The 20,013-nt window shown below is 39.5% G+C and overlaps 1 protein-coding gene across 11 annotated transcripts in view; it reads left to right on the plus strand.

The window, feature by feature from the left end:
* Nucleotides 1-20,013, plus strand: part of LOC113107129 (centrosome-associated protein 350-like) — a 34,667-nt gene that overhangs the window by 11,303 nt on the left and 3,351 nt on the right. For 4 of the 11 annotated variants that reach the window (XM_026269382.1, XM_026269387.1, XM_026269384.1 and 1 more), the window contains 26 exons: nucleotides 550-1,172; nucleotides 1,718-1,842; nucleotides 2,408-3,300; nucleotides 3,503-3,653; nucleotides 3,846-3,991; nucleotides 4,205-4,376; nucleotides 5,498-5,742; nucleotides 5,871-6,040; nucleotides 6,134-6,244; nucleotides 6,688-6,828; nucleotides 7,509-7,642; nucleotides 8,010-8,117; nucleotides 8,220-8,386; nucleotides 8,477-8,679; nucleotides 8,888-9,075; nucleotides 9,752-9,839; nucleotides 9,993-10,136; nucleotides 10,267-10,424; nucleotides 12,835-12,957; nucleotides 14,987-15,222; nucleotides 15,881-16,074; nucleotides 16,307-16,466; nucleotides 17,075-17,235; nucleotides 17,400-17,536; nucleotides 17,648-17,730; nucleotides 17,835-19,783. In XM_026269382.1, the coding sequence (XP_026125167.1) occupies nucleotides 550-1,172; nucleotides 1,718-1,842; nucleotides 2,408-3,300; nucleotides 3,503-3,653; nucleotides 3,846-3,991; nucleotides 4,205-4,376; nucleotides 5,498-5,742; nucleotides 5,871-6,040; nucleotides 6,134-6,244; nucleotides 6,688-6,828; nucleotides 7,509-7,642; nucleotides 8,010-8,117; nucleotides 8,220-8,386; nucleotides 8,477-8,679; nucleotides 8,888-9,075; nucleotides 9,752-9,839; nucleotides 9,993-10,136; nucleotides 10,267-10,424; nucleotides 12,835-12,957; nucleotides 14,987-15,222; nucleotides 15,881-16,074; nucleotides 16,307-16,466; nucleotides 17,075-17,235; nucleotides 17,400-17,536; nucleotides 17,648-17,730; nucleotides 17,835-19,783 (7,010 nt within the window). The remainder of the gene's footprint in view (nucleotides 1-549; nucleotides 1,173-1,717; nucleotides 1,843-2,407; nucleotides 3,301-3,502; nucleotides 3,654-3,845; nucleotides 3,992-4,204; nucleotides 4,377-5,497; nucleotides 5,743-5,870; nucleotides 6,041-6,133; nucleotides 6,245-6,687; nucleotides 6,829-7,508; nucleotides 7,643-8,009; nucleotides 8,118-8,219; nucleotides 8,387-8,476; nucleotides 8,680-8,887; nucleotides 9,076-9,751; nucleotides 9,840-9,992; nucleotides 10,137-10,266; nucleotides 10,425-12,834; nucleotides 12,958-14,986; nucleotides 15,223-15,880; nucleotides 16,075-16,306; nucleotides 16,467-17,074; nucleotides 17,236-17,399; nucleotides 17,537-17,647; nucleotides 17,731-17,834; nucleotides 19,784-20,013) is intronic. The other 7 variants (XM_026269385.1, XM_026269393.1, XM_026269389.1 and 4 more) reach the window with 6 other exon arrangements.

Below are 20,013 nucleotides of genomic sequence, written 5' to 3' on the forward strand. Positions count from 1 at the left end.
CACACGCAGGGCTGGACCCAGACTTTATACAGCCACTCTGATACTGATTTATTGGACTGCAGAGACGGAAATGCTCAATGCTGTATTGATTTAAACATTATATGCAAGCAACTGCTGAAGGGGAGGTTTTTCCAGTTCAGACTTAAATACAAGGCCTGTGACTTAAAAGTGTTATGTTTTGTTTGTTGACTCATTTATGTGTTTTTCAATGCTTGATTTAAACAAAGGTTTTTTTTTTGTGTTTTTTTTTTAGAAATTTGTTTGGCATTTTGCTCTGAAAGCGGCAGTGCATAGCCTAGATTTATGTTTTTTCTTTGAATGGAAATATTACACAGTATTACAGTTAGTCGATCTAAAACGGTGATTGTGTACAGCTGTCAACTATGTTGGTGTGCGAATGAGTGATCTAAAGTTTTATATATATATATATATATATATATATATATATATAGTGGGAATTCATATATCTTTCATGTTCTTGGCATATTAAAATATTTGTAAAATATCTCAAATTTGCTTTCCTGTTTGTTTCTCTGTCTTTTTCTGCAGGACCTGCTCCCCGTTCCAGCTCGGATCCTCGTCTTGAGCGTAGCCGGCGTTCAAGGCCCACCAGTGCAGAAAGACATCGCCATCACATTCTTCCAGAAGAGCCAGCAGGACCTTCCAGATTAACAGGGGGTGATCGAAGAAAATCTCCCAGCACAGACCTTCTCTCAGCAGACATCCGTTGCATCCTAGATGACCTGCAGTTGGAGGAGGACAGCAGCAGGAGGGCTGAAGCGCCCCACTCGAAAGTCCGTGCCTCAACCAGAGTTTCTCGTAGTGCCAGCCCTGCCAAGACTACCAAGAGAGCAGATCCTCCTGAGCATCCCATGGCAAAGAAACGGCACTATGATGCAGAAGCGGTGCGACTGTATATTGCTCAAAAACAAGAAGAAAGGAAAAAACGGCAAGCAGAGGAGAGGAGGGCTCAGCGAGAGGAAGAAGAGAATAAGAATAAACGGCTACAGGAGCTTTACAGGAGACAACGAGCAGGGGCCACCAAGGGCCCAGTCGCACCTGAAGGTCCAATAAAGAAGCGGCTCCAGGAAACCTACACCAAACTTCTGCTGGAACAGACTCAGCTCAGAGAAGAGATCAGTGGTGGTGCCATAACAAACATAGTTCAGCAGGTAAACCAAAAAGACGGTTTTAAGGTACACTAGCTTTCAAAAGTCTGCCATCAGTCTTTTTTTATTATTAAATTGGTTGTGAAAAAAAGGAACAGTAAAGACATTTATGATATTACAAAAGGTTTCTGTTTCAAATAAAGGCTGTTCTTTTGAACTTTTCATCAAAAAATGTATCACCGTTTCTACAAATATATGAAGCAGCACAAATGTTTTCAACTTTAGTAATAATAATTGTGTCTTATAGGATCATGTGACACTGGAAACTGTAAAACTGAAAATTCAGCTTTGCCATCACAGGAATAAATAAAAATACTAAACTAGTCATTTAAATGACAATATTACTATTTTAGCTATATTTGTATTGTGATTAATACATGCAGCCTTGGTGAGCATAAGGGACTTCTTTAAAAAAAAAAAAAAAAAACGTATATAACTACATTATATACTGAATATCTTGATTATATTAACTATTGGACACCCTGGTTTCTAGACAAAATCCATAATGATCGACCACTGTTTTAAGTGTTTTTGTTGTTACACTGCAGCCGAGACCAGTATACCAGCCATCTGGAGAGTCTGATAAAGAAAACAAAAGACATGATCGACCTCAAAGTGCCACCTCCAGCAGTGATCTGTCCCTTACGGGGCAGTGCCAGCCTCCTTTCTCCAGGTAAAACACAAACAGTCCCATTCCATTACATCATCTGTATCATAAGTGTAATGTTTGAATTTCCAGCCAAAAACACCTGCTTCTGTTAGCTGTTGTTTCCACAATAGAGCTTCCTTTTTACTGTTAGTTATCTGATCTATCACTGAAAAGTTAAACAAAATATATCTTCTTTTCATAAATGGGAAGTCATTTGTATTCCCTTAACACAGATATTTCAAGTAGCTCTGTAAGAACAGATTAATCCGTCAGCTCCGTGCTTAGCGAGAAGTGTTTGTTTCTAGCCTGTTTCAGTTTCCATGGCCGCCTTTAAGTGCATATAGTTGGCGGCGTCTTCTGCGTATTGAGTTTGTGAAAACTGGTGTTCCTGAAAATGGGTTAAAACTGACTTCTGAATCTCCCTAATGAATTACTTTGGTGAGATTACATAATGCATGCCATATGTGACTCAATTTAAAATATTTACTATACTTTTTATTTGGTAAGTAATTGTTTTGTTGTCTAGCGGTCTTTTTTTGTTTGTCATTGTTGTACTTTAATAATCTGTTGTCTTTTATTGTTTCTGTAGGAATGGTTTGGGTTTTGCAGGGTCACCCTGGCTTCAGTCTGACCAGCGTAGTCCTGTTCTGGGGGTCAGCAGCTCCCTAGCACCTCCTTCTGGCCATATCTTCTCTCAGCTGTTAGAACTCGATCCAGAACCTTCACTACCTAACAGAGAGTCCCGAACTGCACATGCAGCGTTTCCCTCAACCACAAGTCACAAAATGAGCCGTATTGAGGCTCTTAAAGCCACAGCTGCATCTCTCTCAAGCCGTATTGAGAGCGAGGCACGTAAACTAGCCGGTGCCGGAATAAACTACGGTTGTGCCAGGGATACAGGCACGGGTCTTTTAATCCCTAAAGATGACCGCTGGGCTAAACCTGTTAGTCCGCCAGTCAGAGAGAATCCGACAGATTCCGATGAGCTGGTTGAGAGGATTGAAAAACTGCTTGCTGCGGGTCAGAGCACCTATGATCAGGCCCTTCCAGGTGTAGGCAACCTGCACAGCTTTAGGGAGAGGATGGAGACTGGGAACAAACAAACACTTGCACCTTCTGGCCTCTACTCTAGAAACACACACAAGACCCCTACTCCTCCAAAGCCCATTGTTCAGGAAGTTGAGCTGGACTCCAGCGGAGGTTCTATCAGTGAGGGTCCTCTGCTGAGTGAGGGCAGTATATCTGACGAAGACCTGCAAGAGGTGCCCAAATCAAGACTGGGAACCAAAGGATACAGTGCACATCTGAATGGAGAGAGTTTGAACCCAATTTCACGCTTTCAGAAAGAGGCAGAGAAGCACCTGCCCTTTAATGTATCAAGCATGGTACGAGGAGGAAGCAATGGACCATGGGAAGAACTGGCCAAGGGGAGCCCACACAGTGTTATCAATATATTTACAAAAAACATGAACTACAGCAAAGGTGAGAACTTCAAAAACGTATTCGGCCTGTGTTATTTAACTTTGTGTACTATAGCAGGACCAAACAAAGATTTTTCTTGACAAAACTATAATATTTAAATGTTTAAATATAATATTAGACAATTTAAAAAATCTAATAATATATAAAAACATACAAATGCTTTTGAACTGAAGTTTTTAATTAAATATATTTGTTTTTGTAGCATTTGAAGAAAGGGGCGGTAAGAGTTCTCCAGCTCTCCGCTCGGCTCTGTCTGGCGCCAGCTCATTGGATGGAATGGTCTACGAGGACGACTTTGTTTCCTCTCGCGCCAGTAGCCAATCAGCATCCAAGAGAAGTCTCAATGGGCTCAGGTTAAACAAAATAGTTTTAATGCTCAGAGCACTACCTTAAATATTCAAATTATTTTTATAACTTAAAAAAAGGCTGAAGTAAACACAAAGGGTCTAGCATTCAGCCTGAAGAGGGCAGTGTTGCTCTATAATCATACCATCCTTCAGCTTTCCTGTACGTGCTCTATGGACTCTGATGCCTTCTCTCCACAGTAATGGCCACGGTCGGTTCAGTCCTCCAGATGAGGTGCTAAGTGTCAGATCTGCATACAGTAACAGAGCTGGGGAGAGATCTCAACATTCACCAGCTCGTACACCCCTCTCCTCTCCACACTCAGCCAGCTCAAGCAGCAAGAGAGGTCAGATATGTTATAGAGGGCCACATCATGTGATCTTGTGTGAAATCCATTTCTGTGCTCCGTGTTCATTGCTATAGGGATATATCACAAGTAATGGTACTTAAACACCAGTATATTTGTAGAATCACCAATACTGACTGAATTTCACATATGTTGGTTTTAAATACTGTCGTTGATTACAATTCCTAATTCCATCTGTGTACATTCCTACAGCATCAGAAAGGAGCTTGCTGGAGGGACAAAGAAACACATCCTCTGCAGTCTCTGATCTCCCTGCTGAGGGTTTTCGGAAGAGCGGCTCAGAGAAAGCATCCAGTCGCAGCTCTCACAGGAGCGTGGACACAGACAGCACACTGGGGGGTGTCTCAGTCCACTCCATCCATAGGTAAGGCCTTGTAAACACATTAACTCACACTGATAAAATGTAAACCTTGAAGCAATGGTGCATCTAATAAAAGCATCTGAACAGCCTCTTGCGTGTATCTTCATAACATTTTTATTGTTGGCATAGTTGAAGTTTTAAAAAGAAAAAAGCTTTGATTTTGATTTACTAATACAGTCATCTTTCATTGCCATTCTGTTAGTCACCGGACACGAACTTTGACATTTCGAGCACAGAACGGAAATATCTTTAAACACACTATCCATCCTGTTCCTGTTTATCCTAATTATTAGAACCCTGAGGAGCCAATGTCAATATTAGTTCTGCTATATGTCAGGTAGAGGGTATAAGTGTTCAGACTGCTGTAGCCCTTCAGAAAGCAAGATGGGAGGCAACATGCACGTACACACTGACTCTTTTGTTCAGTAGGTTAGCTGTGCTGCAGGTCAGGCTCATTGCCAATGAGATATTTCCCCCTAGTGTGACATTCGAGCCTCCCTGTGGCATTTGTTGAAGCCTGTGAGTCAGATTCCCCTCGTGCCTACCTGCGTTTTCAGCTGTATCTTCCAGAGATGTGGTCTCTGGATAGGTTTATACAGCAGCACAGAGTTCTAACTGGGTTAACATAAGTTTAAGGGATAGTCCCATCTTCAGCGCACTTCTTGGGCATTATTTCCAGCTACAGTAGCACAAAGACCTTATTGTTAAGAGGTACTGGACTATTGGAAGTTTTGGTGGTCCCATTAGAGTGGTGTTCACCATTCAGCTCAGCCTGTTAGCTTGTAGCATTTTTATTTTTTTTAAATCTTATTATTATTTTTAGCTCAAAAAGTTTACCTTTTAGATTTATTTTTAATTAGAAAATCTTGTTAAATCATCTATGTTAAGTTGGTTTGTTTATTAAGAAAAATATAATAACAATAATTGATCAATACAAAATCAAATAAATACAGCTATTAAAATGTATTGCTTTTTTAAATAATGTTGTCATTCTCAACAAAATTAATAAAATGATATTTTTTTCTTCAAAACTAGCTTACAGACCCCAACAACTACTACTAATATTGTTCATATTTATTCTTATTGTTATTAATTATTTTTAATTCCCTGTTTTGATTCATTAGTCATTTTGGCTCTGAGGGAAAGAAATCTCCCCGAAACGCTCGTTCAACTCCTGCCGCTGGTTCTCCAGCCAGCTCTGGTTCTTCCCGGTTGTCTCCAGATGACAGTATCCCAAGCAGAGGGTCTGCCCAGGGGTCGGATTCCCCTCACGCAGCTCTGCCCAGTTCCTCCTCCTCAGCTGCCAGGGCTAAATCCAACCCCTCGGCCCATACTCAAAGCCCAGGAAGAACAGAGCACAGGACTGCAGGTAAGCTGACTGTCTAGATTTTTGTCTAAGTTCTAAGCAACTGTAATTCTTAAGAAGTCTGCTGTTAGGAAAAAAGAGTTTCAGTTCAGGAATGGAATCGGTTTACTTGCTCTTCTATGTGTCCTCAGGTTCAGCGGAGCTCCAGTTTGCTCCTGGGGTCCTCCAGCAGCGCCTGTCTGCTGAGCTCAGTTACCTGGATGCAGTGGAGGAGTCCGTGCGACAGCTCGGTGATGTGGAGCGAGTGAGAGGCGTGTCTCTCGCTCAGCAGGAAACTGTCTCACTCGCTCAGATTCTCAAGGTGAAGTTATGCACCTGCTAAAGTGATTATCTGACCTTCTGTGGTCATGTGGCAATGTATTTGAGGGTGACTTTTAACCTGTGTTTCTTGCAGTCTCAGCAACAGAGGCATGAGCGTGAACTGTACTTGCTAAGGATGAAGGCAGAGCAAGAAGCCCTCGAAACACAACGGCAACTGGAAGAAAGCAGACAGAAAGCTGCACAGGTATTTGCATTTATAATTTGTTAATAGTATAGGATCTTTGTTGAGGAGATTTCATGTCAGTTTGTTTGTTTAATTTGAAATATATTCTTTCTGGTATTCTGGGATGTATATACTTTTTAACAGGACTGAATGAGTTTACATGTATAAATAGATCTACAACAGGGGTGGCCAACTTTGGTCATGGAGAGCCTGCAGAGTTTTGCTCAAACCCTAATCAAACACACCTGAACAAGCTAATCAGTGTTTAAGGGTCAAAAAAAGTTACAAAGTAGGTTGGTTTTTGTCAAGGTTGGAGCAGAACTCTCCAGAACCGACAATAACCACACCTGATCTACGAAGAAAGGATGATGAAACCAAAACTGATTCAGACCAAGTTAAAAACGGCAGCTTTAGTTAAATGATTGGCATGTTTTAAATAAACGGATGCTTGTGTTGGATTCAAGGCCCATGCAGAGCTGCAAGAGGGTTTGCTCCAGTCTCAACAGCAGGCTTTAGGAGGTTTGCATGAGGCCACAAACAAAATGATAAACCAGCAGGCTGAGGCTGCACGCCACACAGCTGAAACGGCACAACACATTAAAGAGGTGAGCTTTTTTCCCCCATATATTTCTGGATTGAGTAACTGAAAATTTTATTTCTAAATATAATAACCAGTAATTATGATTTTTAAGAAGCATAAACTGGACAGAACAGACAAGAAGGGTTATTATTAAATAAGATAAACATATTAAAAACTATTTTGTTAATTGAAAAAGCCAAAATAAAATAGTTATAAAATGAACAACTTTTTAGCCAATTAGACATTAAGTTAACTGGAAATAAAAGCAGAACTAAAACCTAAACAGTAAAAGAAATTGCACTAAAAAAAGGATAATAAACAAAAAAGTTGAACAAAAAGTGCCACTTAAAATGAATTAAATAGTTATAAATGCTCTAATAGTATGTAAATAGTACTAGAATTATACTAGATATAAGTTTCATTAAGAGTCTTTTTACAGTATTTGGACTAATTTCTGTAATTAAATCTTGACTCAATGAAAATAATTGATGAAATGCCTAAAGATTCTCAGTCCTACTAAATATCTAATACACAAACTCTTGGGTGTTTAATTGTATGCTAGAAAACCAAATGTTTAGAAACAAGATTACATGCTTATCTTCTCAGAGTGTAAAGTGTCCTCCCTGAAGGTACTGTGGCTTTTTCTTTAAAGTCAGCTTGAAGGATTAAAAGTGTATTTAAATGTTTCTCTCCCTCTCCCTATAGATGACTGAGCTGGCTCGTTCACAGATTGCTGGAGCGCTAAGTGTTCCTGGCCCCTCCATTATGCCCCTGTATGATCAACAGAAACCCCACAAACGCAGTCTGAAACCGCAGCAGCCATACTCCAACACTGACAGGTGACTCACTCACTTCAGACATTCTGATTCTTCTTACTCTACAGCTTCACTTAAGCATAAAAGCCAGATAATGTTCTGCATTAAAGGAATAATTCATCAGGAAATGAAAATCTATCATTATTTCATGTTGTTCCAAGCCTTGGAGTTAGAGTATGCAAAAGTGCAGATGAATAATGAGAGCCACTGCAGGGGATTTGGAACAACATGGATATGAGTAAATCATAAAGATATTTTCATTGTTGGATCAACTGTCCTTTTAACCATGTTTTCACTTTCAATTTTCTAATGTGAAAGATTTTTTCAAATTTGTCATGTTAGTGATCGGGGTCTATACATCAGTAATGATGCTGTTTTGGATCTTCTCCAGTAGCTGGAAGAGTGAGCTGTCTCCTGAGAGACGTAAGAGTCCATCCGAGGTCGAGACTCCACCAGACAGCCTCTCAGAGTCCATCCCTTCCAGGAGACCCACCATCAGGTAATGCCATCTACTTTTCACTTTAGCCAATTTGTCTTTCACGGCACAAATTAATGGTTTTATAGAACATATTGTGTAAATGTTGACCTCTCGGCTTTTAAGTGGTGGCGGCAGCAGTAGTACCCAGCGGAGTCCACCTCGTTCTGATCAAGACGAGAGGAATACACCAGGAAAAGACAGAAGCAGTAGTTCAGTGGAGGACCAGGCTCACACCGCTGCTGATGACTCCCTTTGCTCGGAAAATCTGCGAAGCCCGCTTCAAGAAAAAGGTAAAGCTCACATTTTTGGGGGTAAGCAACTTAAATAGGCTGTCCTGAGAAAAGCTGTTTTGACCACTTCCTGTCTATTCCTCCAATCAGCAGACAGTGCCTCCATCGCCGAAGAGTACTCTGTGAAGTTTGAGGACTCTATGACAGAGGATGACATTGAGGAAAGATCGTTCCGCTCTCTTTTACCATCCGAGGCCCACCGGCGCGAATCACTGGACAGGAAGCCCAGTCCTCATCCAGAATCTGACGACGACCACAGCCATGACAGATCCAGCCCCAGAGCGAGCTCAAAGGTGACATCCTGTCAGCTCTCCTCGTGCAGCATAACTCTGACCCCAGTTGTGCTCCGTACAATCAAGCCTGTTGTGTTTTGTTCTATTTGGTTGTCATAGTTGAAGTTTGTTTGTGTTTTCCTGGTGTGTTGATAAGAAGCTCTTTGTATGGGATGGATTAGTGACTCAGCTCTTGTTTTTCCCCTGCGCCATATCACGTTATACACAGCAGGATGGCAGCATGCCCTTCTCAAGTGGTCAGGACAGCTTCTCTAGGTTCACCATGGATTTGGTGCGTCAGTACATGAAGGAGGAGGAAGTTCGTGCTCAACATCAGAGTTCTCTCCTGCGTCTGCGTCAGAAGGCCCTCCGAGAAAAGACCAAGGCTGAACTGGCCTGGCTCGAACACCAGAAGAGGCAGGAAAAACATTCATTATGATTAGCAGGAAAAAATATATTAAATGCAACATGAAATCAAAATGGACCATATTTGCTTTCTTAATAATTTCTGTGGTTTATAGTAGTATTATTCAAGAATAAAAAAAAAAATGTAATAAAGGTTGCATTGGTGGGGAGAAAATAATAATATGCATACATTTGTCTCACCCTACGTTTTCCACGCTATATTCCCTGCTTGGTAACTCCATATATAGATAACTGTTCAAAAGCATCAGTAATATCTTTTTTTAAAAGCTTTTGAAAGAAGTGTCCTGTTCATGAAGGCTCCAATTATTTAATCAAAAATACATAAAAACAGTAATATTCAAACATTATTACAATTAAAAATAATCAATTATATTTTGACATTTATTTTTGTTCAGATTTTCAGAAATTGTTCTAATATTCTGTTTTGGTGCTCAATAAATATTTATTATTGTCAATCAGTCCACAAAATTTTGAACCGTGATTTATGTCTCATAACTGAAATTAAATATGTTGTGGTATATTTTGGTTAAGTTGCACCATTTTTTCCTGAGTAAAATCTCATATGTTGAAATGGAAACCCATACATTTAAAGGCAGTAGAGTGATCATCTTGATTAAAATTGTTGAACTATAGTGACATGCACCTCATCTCCATTCTTCTCCATTAGGCATCTCAGAGATAAAGGAGAGGACGATAAGATGCCACCCCTTCGTAAGAAACAGAGAGGCCTGATACTGAAGCTACAACAGGAACAGGTGACAATCATATGTGGATTTATGAGATTATCTCGAAGATACACTTTCAAATTAATGTATAATAAATTAAATAGTCCTAATTGATTTACTTAAATGTTGTCATGTTTACCGAACAGAAATAAAGGTTAATATGTCGCTGTTGTTTATCCCCAGGCGGAGATCAAACGACTGCAGGAGGCCAATAAAGCAGCGAGGAGGGAGAGACAGCTGCTCCTCAAACAGCAGGAGGAGATCGAAAGAATGAGGCACACAACACTCAAACTCAAAGAGCGGCTCAAAAGCGCAGACACAAAGCTGGTCAGTCGTCTGAAAGATTGTGGTTTCTTAATCTTCCTAAATAAAAGCTTTTTGTATCTTGTAAGTACTCTCTATGTAGTGTATTGAACATATTGCACTATTTTTTTTTTTTTTTATGAAACATCTGCAGGAATCACCTGTTTCAGGCGAGGCAGAGGAGTCGGCTCCGCCCAGCGTGACTTTGACAGACGCAGAGACCCGTAGCCACTCCCCCATGTCTGTGTCAGGCAGTGAAACCAGCAGCATCATGCAGAAACTGAAAAAGATGCGGTCTCACATGGACGAAAAGTAAATAAACCCTCACACATGTTTCTTTTCTATCCTTCCATCTTTTTCCTCTTCTTTAATTTTAATTACCTTATGCATATGTAGTGTAAACCTCTTTCAAGAGGGCCAAACAAACAGTGAATGTTCAGTGTACTCTGGAGCGATTTCTTATTTATGACAAGCTAATGCTACTAATAACATGTATTCATTTCTTTGAGGTCGTCTACAGCTTGCTGACCAAGTGACATTTTAAAGTGTTTATTTCTTATTTATTTCTGTGTGCACAGTGTTTGGTTTGAACATAAGCGTGCTCTGTGTAGGAAAACACTCCTCTCACTTTATGAATGGAGGAATCTTTCACATCTAAAACAGAGAGCAGCTTTCTTATACAGCTAGTAAACAGGATGTACTTTCTGGCAGTGAGATTTCATGAGATTTCTCGAATGCGTTTCATAACCTTCACATGTTTTCTAAATGTTTGTCTATTGTGTGTAATCTCATTCTCCCATATTCAGCCACTCAATCCTTGACAACAAATTCTTGTTTACAATCATATCTTGACAACTGATGAGGGTCGTCCCATTGGTCAGAAACTTTTCATAGCACTGACACACAAATATTTTTGTCTTGAGAATAAAATTTGGGGATTTCACGCTTGTCTGATTCAACTAATCACATGCTGTGTTGCGATTGTAGCACCGTTCACACACTTCTGCTCACTTTCTAGCTCACACTAATAGCATGAAGATCTCTTTTTATAACCTCCAGCTGTATTTATTCCGAACTCATCGGTATAAACACTTTATCCTGCATCTCATTCAAAGTGATTTGTAATCCAGTCTATGGAGCTCTTTTGTAAAAGCAATTGCTTTGTTGTCTTCCTCCCTTAATTTAGTTAATTTAATAAATTATGTACTTGCCCTCTTTTATCACAGCAAAATTAGCAGAATTAGTCAAAGATTCCTGCATAGAGAAACAGCTTGTTAATTTCAGAAAGAACTGTCTGGGTGGTTTTTAACTTTAAAACTCACTCACTACGGCCAATTTACTTTGTCCAATTCACCTATTTAGTCCAAAAAATCTGATAGTCCTAAATATTTTTTTTAATTTTGGGAAGACTGAAATATGACACAGGTGTTCTGATAAATTTAATGAGACTCTCCAGACTATTGTTTGGGGTAGATTAATGTTTCCATAAAAGTTTGACACTACCTTTGAAAGGTAGTGGTTTGTTAAAGGGGTCATATGACGTTGCTAAAAATAACATTATTTTGTGTATTTGGTGTAATGCAATCTGTTTATGTGGTTTAAGGTTCAAAAAACACGTTAATTTCCATATAATGTACATTATTGTTGCTCCTCTATGCCCCGCCTTTCTGAAACACATTGATTTTTACAAACCTTATCGTTCTGAAAAAGCAAGGTGTGTGCTGATTGACCAGCTATCCAGTGTGTTGTAATTGGCCAAATACCTCAAGCGTGCGATGGAAATATTACAGCCCTTAACATACGGTGATGCCATATCCCGGGGCGACCAGACAAAACCAATATAAACCCATTACAAATGAGGCATTCGTTGCATCCAGTGAGGACGTAATTACTGATTATACAGGTGTGCATTTCAATAAATTAGAATGTCATGGAAAACTTCATTTAATTCAGTAATTCAACTCAAATGGTGAAACTCGTGTATTAAATAAATTCAGTGCACACGGACTGAAGTAGTTTAAGTCTTTGGTACATTTAATTGTGATGATTTTGGCTCACATTTAACAGAAACCTAGTGAATCAAATTGAGAGACCATTTTGAAGGCTCAGGAAACCTTTGCAGGTGTTTTGAGTTGATTAGCTGGTTGGCATGTCACCATATTCTAATTGTTTGAGATCGTGAATTGGTGGGTTTTGGTTAAATGTGAGCCAAAATCATCACAATTAAAAGAACCAAAGACTTAAACTACTACAGTCTGTGTGAATGGAATTTATTTAATACACGAGTTTCACAATTTGAGTTGAATTACTGAAATAAATGAACTTTTCCTCGAAATTCAAATGTCTCCACGACATGGCAGCATAGAGAATAAATGTTACGCCGCCTTTCTTTGTGTGAACGTTTGGTGGCGTTATGCAAATCTTAACACATTGTGGGGGCTAGAATGAGACGTTTAGGGGGGTGTGGTTGATTCTTAACTTTTATAAAGAATATCTCTTTGGATTTGAGACTTTAGTCTTTGCAACTTATACACCAAGAGCTTGTAAAATGTAAATTGCATCATATGACCCCTTTAAGGATTTGCAGCATGTAGTAAGGATACACGTTTACACTCAATCTCTCTTTCTGTCTCCATATCGGTTTTTTCTCTCTCTCCCCCCCCCCCCCCCCCCAACACTACTTCTTGATTTTTGACTGTCCTCTCCCCTCTTTCTTCCTTAGACACTGTTCTCCTGTCCATTATTTCTTCTCTGTCTTTACGGCTCATCACTGGGCCTCTCTGTCTATCTGTCTCCCAAATCTTCACCCCAAATTCCAGCTCTTTATCTACAGCCAGTTGGTCAGGTACAGTTACCCATAATCCTCCTCTCTCTTTCCTTCTCTCAGCACCTATTTCCCATGGAGCATGCTTTTGTTCATCCACTGCCACAGCTGGGTGGGTGGGGATAGAGACAGAAAGAGGAATGCAGTGATGAATGAAAATGAACTGGCTACACCATGCTAAAATAAGTTGATTCTTTGGCTAAAGCTAGTTTGATTATAAAGCATAGTTATTTATCTGATTGGGGAAGATTATTTTTATTTCTAATGATTAAATGATTTACCTGAATCTGTTGTGATTGGTTTTTGAGCCTTTATTTGCTGATCAAATACATGAAAATGTTTAAAAATAATTACCATCAATCAAAGCCAAAGATTAGACTTGTTTACATCATGGTGGGTTAAATGAGTGATCTGTGGGTCTTGCGTCTTTTGTCTCTGTAGTTGCAGTGGTCTCAAACTCAATTCCTGGAGGGCCACAGCTCTGCAGAGTTTAGCTCCAAACAGCTCCAAATCCAAGCACACCTGCTTGGAAGTTTCTAGTAATCCTGAAGACCTTGATTAGCTGGATCAGGTGTGTTTGATTAGGGTTGGAGCAAAACTGCAGAGCTGTGGTCCTCCAGGAATTGTGTTTGAGACCAATGCTGTAGTGTGATCCTGTCAAATCTAGTCTCTGCCTTGTTGCTAGTCTGTCTTGTATTAATATGTAAATATAATTTTTTTTATGGTCAATCTCACGATTATATATAATTTGCATTACAGAAATAATGTGGGGTTGAATTATTTAGATAATTGTCATGAACATCACGATGTAAATGATATTGATGATCTTAAATATAAGGATTATTGTCTTTTTGAAAAAAAAAAAAAAAAAATATATATATATATATATATATATATATATATATATATACATATACTTTTTTCTGATTTGTGGTGAAATACAACCCCAACAACTTTCGTGAGCTTCAACCATGCACCACACACAGAGCGTCTCCGTGAAATCAGTTCTTGAACTTTGTATCGTGGTGAGTGGAGACCGGGAGGAATACCTCTTTTCAGACAGGCCGGACAGACTGATATATTGTATGCTTCTGAATAATGCTAGTTTAGGACTTCTTCATCTGCCCAATGGCCACAGTAAATCTTAACTCCAGCCCCTGATTAAATAAGTGTAGCCCGCGATGAGCTAATGAGTATATATGACTGAGGCAACATAATACAATTTATGGTTGGATGAAGATGGCCGCTGTATTCACTAGGCAAGACGATTGCTTTTAGATAAAGCCATCTGTTTTTCTCTAACATGTTTTTAATTATCTTAAACCTCAATGAAAAACCCAGGCAGGTTTGATCTAGCAGAACAAAGTCATGATACATGGAGGGCTTTTTTCTGAAAAAAAGAATGACCTGCCTTCAGTGACTGAAGTTTTTTTCCTGGCACCACTTGCTAAAATGATAAATATGCTGTAATATTCAGTACAGCTTGTGAAATTCTAATTCTTTTGCTTAACTAATATTTATACATTTGTATTGCCAAACCATTATATATAACACATTTTATTACATTTTTTCTGAAAGCAAATGCACAATCAAATAATTCCATTGCAGGATTGCACTTACAGAGACAAAAGCCTAACAGTGTTTGTCAAAACCCTGGGTGGAACCTATGTGTTTCAGTTTGTCAGGAGTTTGTCCCCATGTCTATCACCCATGAGTTGGATCAGATGCATGAGTTTTACCCTGATGAAGATGTTAAAGGCACAATAGGGCTGTTTTTCCCATTAAAATGAATGCAGGTCACCAAGTGGAGCTGTGCCTGTTTTGGGAAGCATGTTTTGTAGTGTGTGTGTGTGTAAGGGTATGTGTGGGTGCACATCCTTTGCAAAAGAGACTAATCTGGGGTTTGAAGAAGGTGGGTGAGTGGCATTATTTGGACCTCTGCTTTGCCTGCTTTTTTGGTGGCCTGTTTACAAATTGTGTCACTTTGCCTTACACAGTCTTGTTCTGCCTTTTCTATCTCTCTTCGTCTCCTTCATTTTCTGTCCTGTAGGTTTCTCACTAAAAGAGAGCAGCAGTTGATGCAGAGGCGCAGACATGCGGAGGAGCTTCTTGAGTGGAGACAGAGGTTGGACGCGGAGGAGGCAGAAGTGCGCCAAATGGAGAAGCAAGCTCTGGCGGCCTGGGAAAAACAGCAGCAGCCACGCAACAGAACACCACTGCAGCAGCGCAGCTGGGAAAGTGAGCTCAGTAAGACCAGAGGTGGACAACAGAGTCCCACAGGACAAGGTGAGTGGGAAAAGGGTATTGAGATTGAAAGGAAGTGAAATTGAAACTTTTCTTCTAAAGAATGGCCGGTTTATGCACATCAGTAACCGCTGATCAGTTGTACTTCATCTGTACTTCCATTCAAAAGAAATTATACCTTTATATGGCAAGAACAAATTAAATTGATCAAAAGTTACAGTAAAGACATTAAAGATTTCTAAAGCAATAAATTATATTCTCTAAAAATGTATCAAGATTTCTACACAAATATTACATACCATTAAGCAGCACAACTGTTTTCAACATTGATAATAAAAATGTTTCTTGAAAATTAAAAGGATTTCAGAAGGAAAACGTGACCGAAGACTGGAGTATTGGCTGCTGAAAATTCAGCTTTGCCATCACAGAAAAATAGAATTATTGTTAAATAGAATTATATTTTCTATATTAAAATGGAAAAATTTTAATTTATAATAATATTATTAGTTCTGGTACTGTAGTTTTACTCAAATAAAATGCACCATTTTGAAAGACGTAATAAAAAAAAAACATTTAAAAATCTTACCTCCCCAGATTTTTAAATGTTCACTAGTTTTGTAAGTCTGTGTATAAGAACATCAAAGCAATGATTATGCATTGAACTGTTACATTTTGTTTATCTGTATTCATGTTCTCACAGAAGCAGGCAGTGAAGATGATGACTCCCAAGCATTGTCCGTGTCCAGCCTGCACACTGATTTGTCAGTTTCAGAGCAGCTGGCCAGCCCTTCCTCGGACCAACCTGTCTCTGAACTCCCCTCTCCTCATGCGGGCAACAGCCCTGCCCCTGATACCCTCCACTCACCTGCATTTAATGCCACAGACAGCAAACAGGTGAAAACTGAAACTGAGTTTTCTGAAAAAAAAAAAAAAAAATATTTGATTCTGCATCTAATGTTTATGTTTTCCTGAGCATGGAGATATGCAAAATTGTTTGCATCTTACAAGTAGTCCAAAGTTCTTTATGTGCTGTTTTATAACACAGAGTTGACTATACTGTAGCTCTCTTTGGTGAGTGTGACTTACACGTCCTGACCTTGGATCCTTCTTCCTGTATGTGTTTCAGTCTCCTCCAGAGAAAGTCAGCCTCAGCTCTCTGCGACATTCAGACAATAGCCAGCCTGGCACTGTCACTGGCACTGACAGAAGCAGCAAGATGCAGGTGTGCTCCAACATCAAGACCAGTGAGGCCTGCACCAGTGACCCTCATTCAGCCACTCCATCCGGTAAGATCCATACTGCCTCCATTAGACTTTGAAAATTATATGGATTTGCACTCTCAACGTAATGTAGACCCATACAAAATTGTTTCATGTAGTGTTTTGCTCTCTTAATCCATTTTATCATTGGTCTCCTATTTTTAAAAACTTTTGTCTATTTTTCAAATCATAGTTCTTAAGGTGCTACATATCTGGTATGTTAATTTAGCCTGCTTCAATTGGTTACATGAATGCAGGAAGAGGAACACTGTGCCAGCAAAATACAATGCTCTGTTTATCTCCGTGTATGCACTTCTTTGGATCAAACCACTTAGTCATGTTAAAGCACCACAGATGAGTCTACCTGCCTTGTAGAGATGATCTGTCGTAAAAGAGAGACTGCTCAAAAAAATTGTCCTTTTAGGTTTAAAACATTGCCTATCGTTATTATTTAAATGTTGTACTTTGTCACAATGTTTAGTGCCATCTTAAGCATATATATATATATATATATATATATATATATATATATATATATATACACACACACAAACACACACACAATATTTTTGTATTTTTTTTAAAGCAAAGACAATGTTTTGACGATGGTGATAATTTTTTCTCTCTTACCTCAGAGACCACATCTGATCAGAGTGATATTGAGAGCCGTATTCGTGCCCTCAAGGACGAGCTCCGTAAACGTAAATCTGTGGTGTATCAGCTAAAGAAAGAGCAAAAGAAGAGGCAAAAAGAGCGACTGAAAGCTCAGGAGGCAAGCCTGCTGAAACAGCTGGAGGTCAGCCATTTAATCACCTTTCATATTCACCTATTTCTGCGCTCTCTTTATCTTAAAGAAAGCGCTTCTCTTGCTGTATTATTTTGCTATATTTTTAAATTGACTATTAAAAAAGATGTCAGTATGCTGTATTTGTTAATGATTGTCTTCCTCTGGTTCCCCAGTCATATAATGACTTTATTCAGAAGACCAAGGCTGAGTTGAGTAAAGAGCCAGACAGCACTCCAGCTACTAAACCCCAGATTAAAACTCCCACTTCAGCCACTGAAAAGCCTCGGATAAAACCCCCTCCACTTCAGAGGTCGGCCTTGACATTTACCAATCATTTATAATTTACTCTTCATTCTGAGGTTTTTTTTTGTGTGTGTGTGTATATACCTCCCATAACATTTGCTGCATGTTTACTTTACAGACCTGAGACTAGCAAGAACTGGAAGATTGTCACAGAATCTGAGAAATCAGAGACTGTGCCCACCGAGACATCGGCAGATAAAGGTGCAATGTAGACTAAAAACATGATTATTGGCATTAACTATTTATTTGGACCAAATTAAAAGTATACATAATTTTAAATTGTGTATGTTGCCTGCCTTTGTTAGCAGATGATGTTGCACCAATACATCAGAACTATTCATCAGAACATGATGACATTTCCTCAGATGAAGATCCTCCTACAGTTACTCCAACTCCAGTTATGGGGAGTCCAGAACATATGGACGTTTTGAGGAGCTTGCGTAGTCCAGAGTATCCAAGCCACCAATCAGAAGATGCCCCCTCAATCAAAGAACATTCTGCTAGAGCAGAGGCCATTGACCTCCTTTCAGAAGATGAGAGTGTGGTCTCTAGCCACAAGTCCGGTATTATGGAGGAACTGGAATATGCAAAGTCAGAGGGGTCTGAGAATTACCAGTCTGACCAACACTCTCACCCTCTGCTTAAACTGGATTTCGGGCTTCAGATTCCATCGCTGAATGACATGAAACCCAAATTTGAGGAGGAAAGGTTGTCTGAGAATGATGCTGATGAGAAGCAAGCAGTTGAAGATTCTGCAAATGCTGGAGAGAGTATGAGATTTACTGACTCTCCTGTGGTGAAATTAAAAGATATAGACTATCCTTCAGCTGAAAAGACTCCTTCAGCCATAGATCATTCTTATACCCCTGACTTCTCATTGTCCAAGGGGGAGGATTCACCAAAGATGAAAGATACACAGTCACGCTCAGGTGATGGCTATAACGATGACTTTGAGCCTTCCTTTGAGTCGTCATTTAAGGAGGATAATCATGAATCAAAGCTTACATCACCCTCTGCCCCAGAGCCCAAAGAAAAATCTGTTAAGTCTCCAATGTACAGCAGTGAAGAGGAAATTGAAGAAGAACTAAGTGTCCGATCAGGAAGTACTAATGGCAGCTTCCAAACTGAAGGTCATGCAGACCTCAGTAGCCTTGGTAAAGAATCAGATGACATCATGAGGCATTCAAAATGTTTGACTTTACCACAGCACCAAATGCCAGTTTTGCCGGTAAAGGATGAATTGCCAAGCTTCTGCATTGGAGACCGGGTTTTGGTTAGTAATATACAACCAGGGACACTGAGATTCAAGGGACAAACTAACTTTGCCAATGGATTCTGGGCCGGGGTTGAACTGGACAACCCTGAGGGAAGTAACAATGGAACTTACGATGGGGTGGTGTACTTTGAATGTAGGGAAAAACATGGTATATTTGCACCGCCGGACAAGATCTCTCGTCTTCCAGAGAAATTTGAGGCCAGTCCAGACACTGAAGATGAAGATTCATCATATGATGACCAGCCAAATAGTAAAAACAAAGGTTCTGAGGAGCAGTTAGAGCACAGAAATGTGCTAAACAAAATTAAAGGAGAAAAATCTGACCTAGATTTGCATCCTGAGACTAGAGAGCCTTCGGAAGAGCATGGAAAGCCATTGGAACTTAACATCAGACAGCTTTCTACTGGGCAAAGCACCTATTTTAAATCTCAGCATAACCTGGATATTAATTATATTGACTGCAATATCATTAAGGACTGTGACAAAAGCCAGCACACAGTGCCTAACGGAGGAGACCGGGACATCATTCTCACATCTGTTGATAATGTTGTTCCATTGCTCAATAATTTGGATAAAGGGACATCTAAAAAACAGGAAGAGGAACCAACAGCAGTAATTTTGGACCGGTTAGTTGAGGATAAGAAAATTCCAAAAACCACTGACATCTCGATCGAGGAGGCCAGTCTCGATAATAGGGAAGACTTGAATAACAAAAGGGCTTTGACCACCCTAGCAGATAAACTTGTGGAAAACTTCTTAAGTGATGCGGTGAAGCAATTTCAGAAGATCAAGAAAGACAAAGAGGAGAAGTTATCAGCTGCTAATCAGTTGAAAAGAGACTTCATCAATGAAGATGATGGACTTGATGGAAGCAACAACTTTAAGTCTCAGAGCAGGTCTTCATCTAAAACAAAGAAGGACAGTTTCTTTGATGATGATCAGGAGGAACTTTCGTCTCCAGAGCATTGCAACAGACCTGTAAGTGAAAATTTTGATGCATCTAAAGATCCTATAATAGATGAAATGTGAAAGCAGTTAAAAAAATAACCCAGTCTTCAGAGTTATTTATTGAAATGAAGTGAATGATTTACCCAACAAGTTGATAACATTGCTGATATGTAATGCTTAAGTTGACATTTCCAGCCTTATTGACAGACATCTAGGGGCTAATGTTACCTTGGAACCCTCTTTTTAGGCCTGTAGTGTGT

This window comes from Carassius auratus, chromosome 8 (genome assembly GCF_003368295.1).
Source record: "Carassius auratus strain Wakin chromosome 8, ASM336829v1, whole genome shotgun sequence".
NCBI lineage: Eukaryota > Metazoa > Chordata > Actinopteri > Cypriniformes > Cyprinidae > Carassius > Carassius auratus.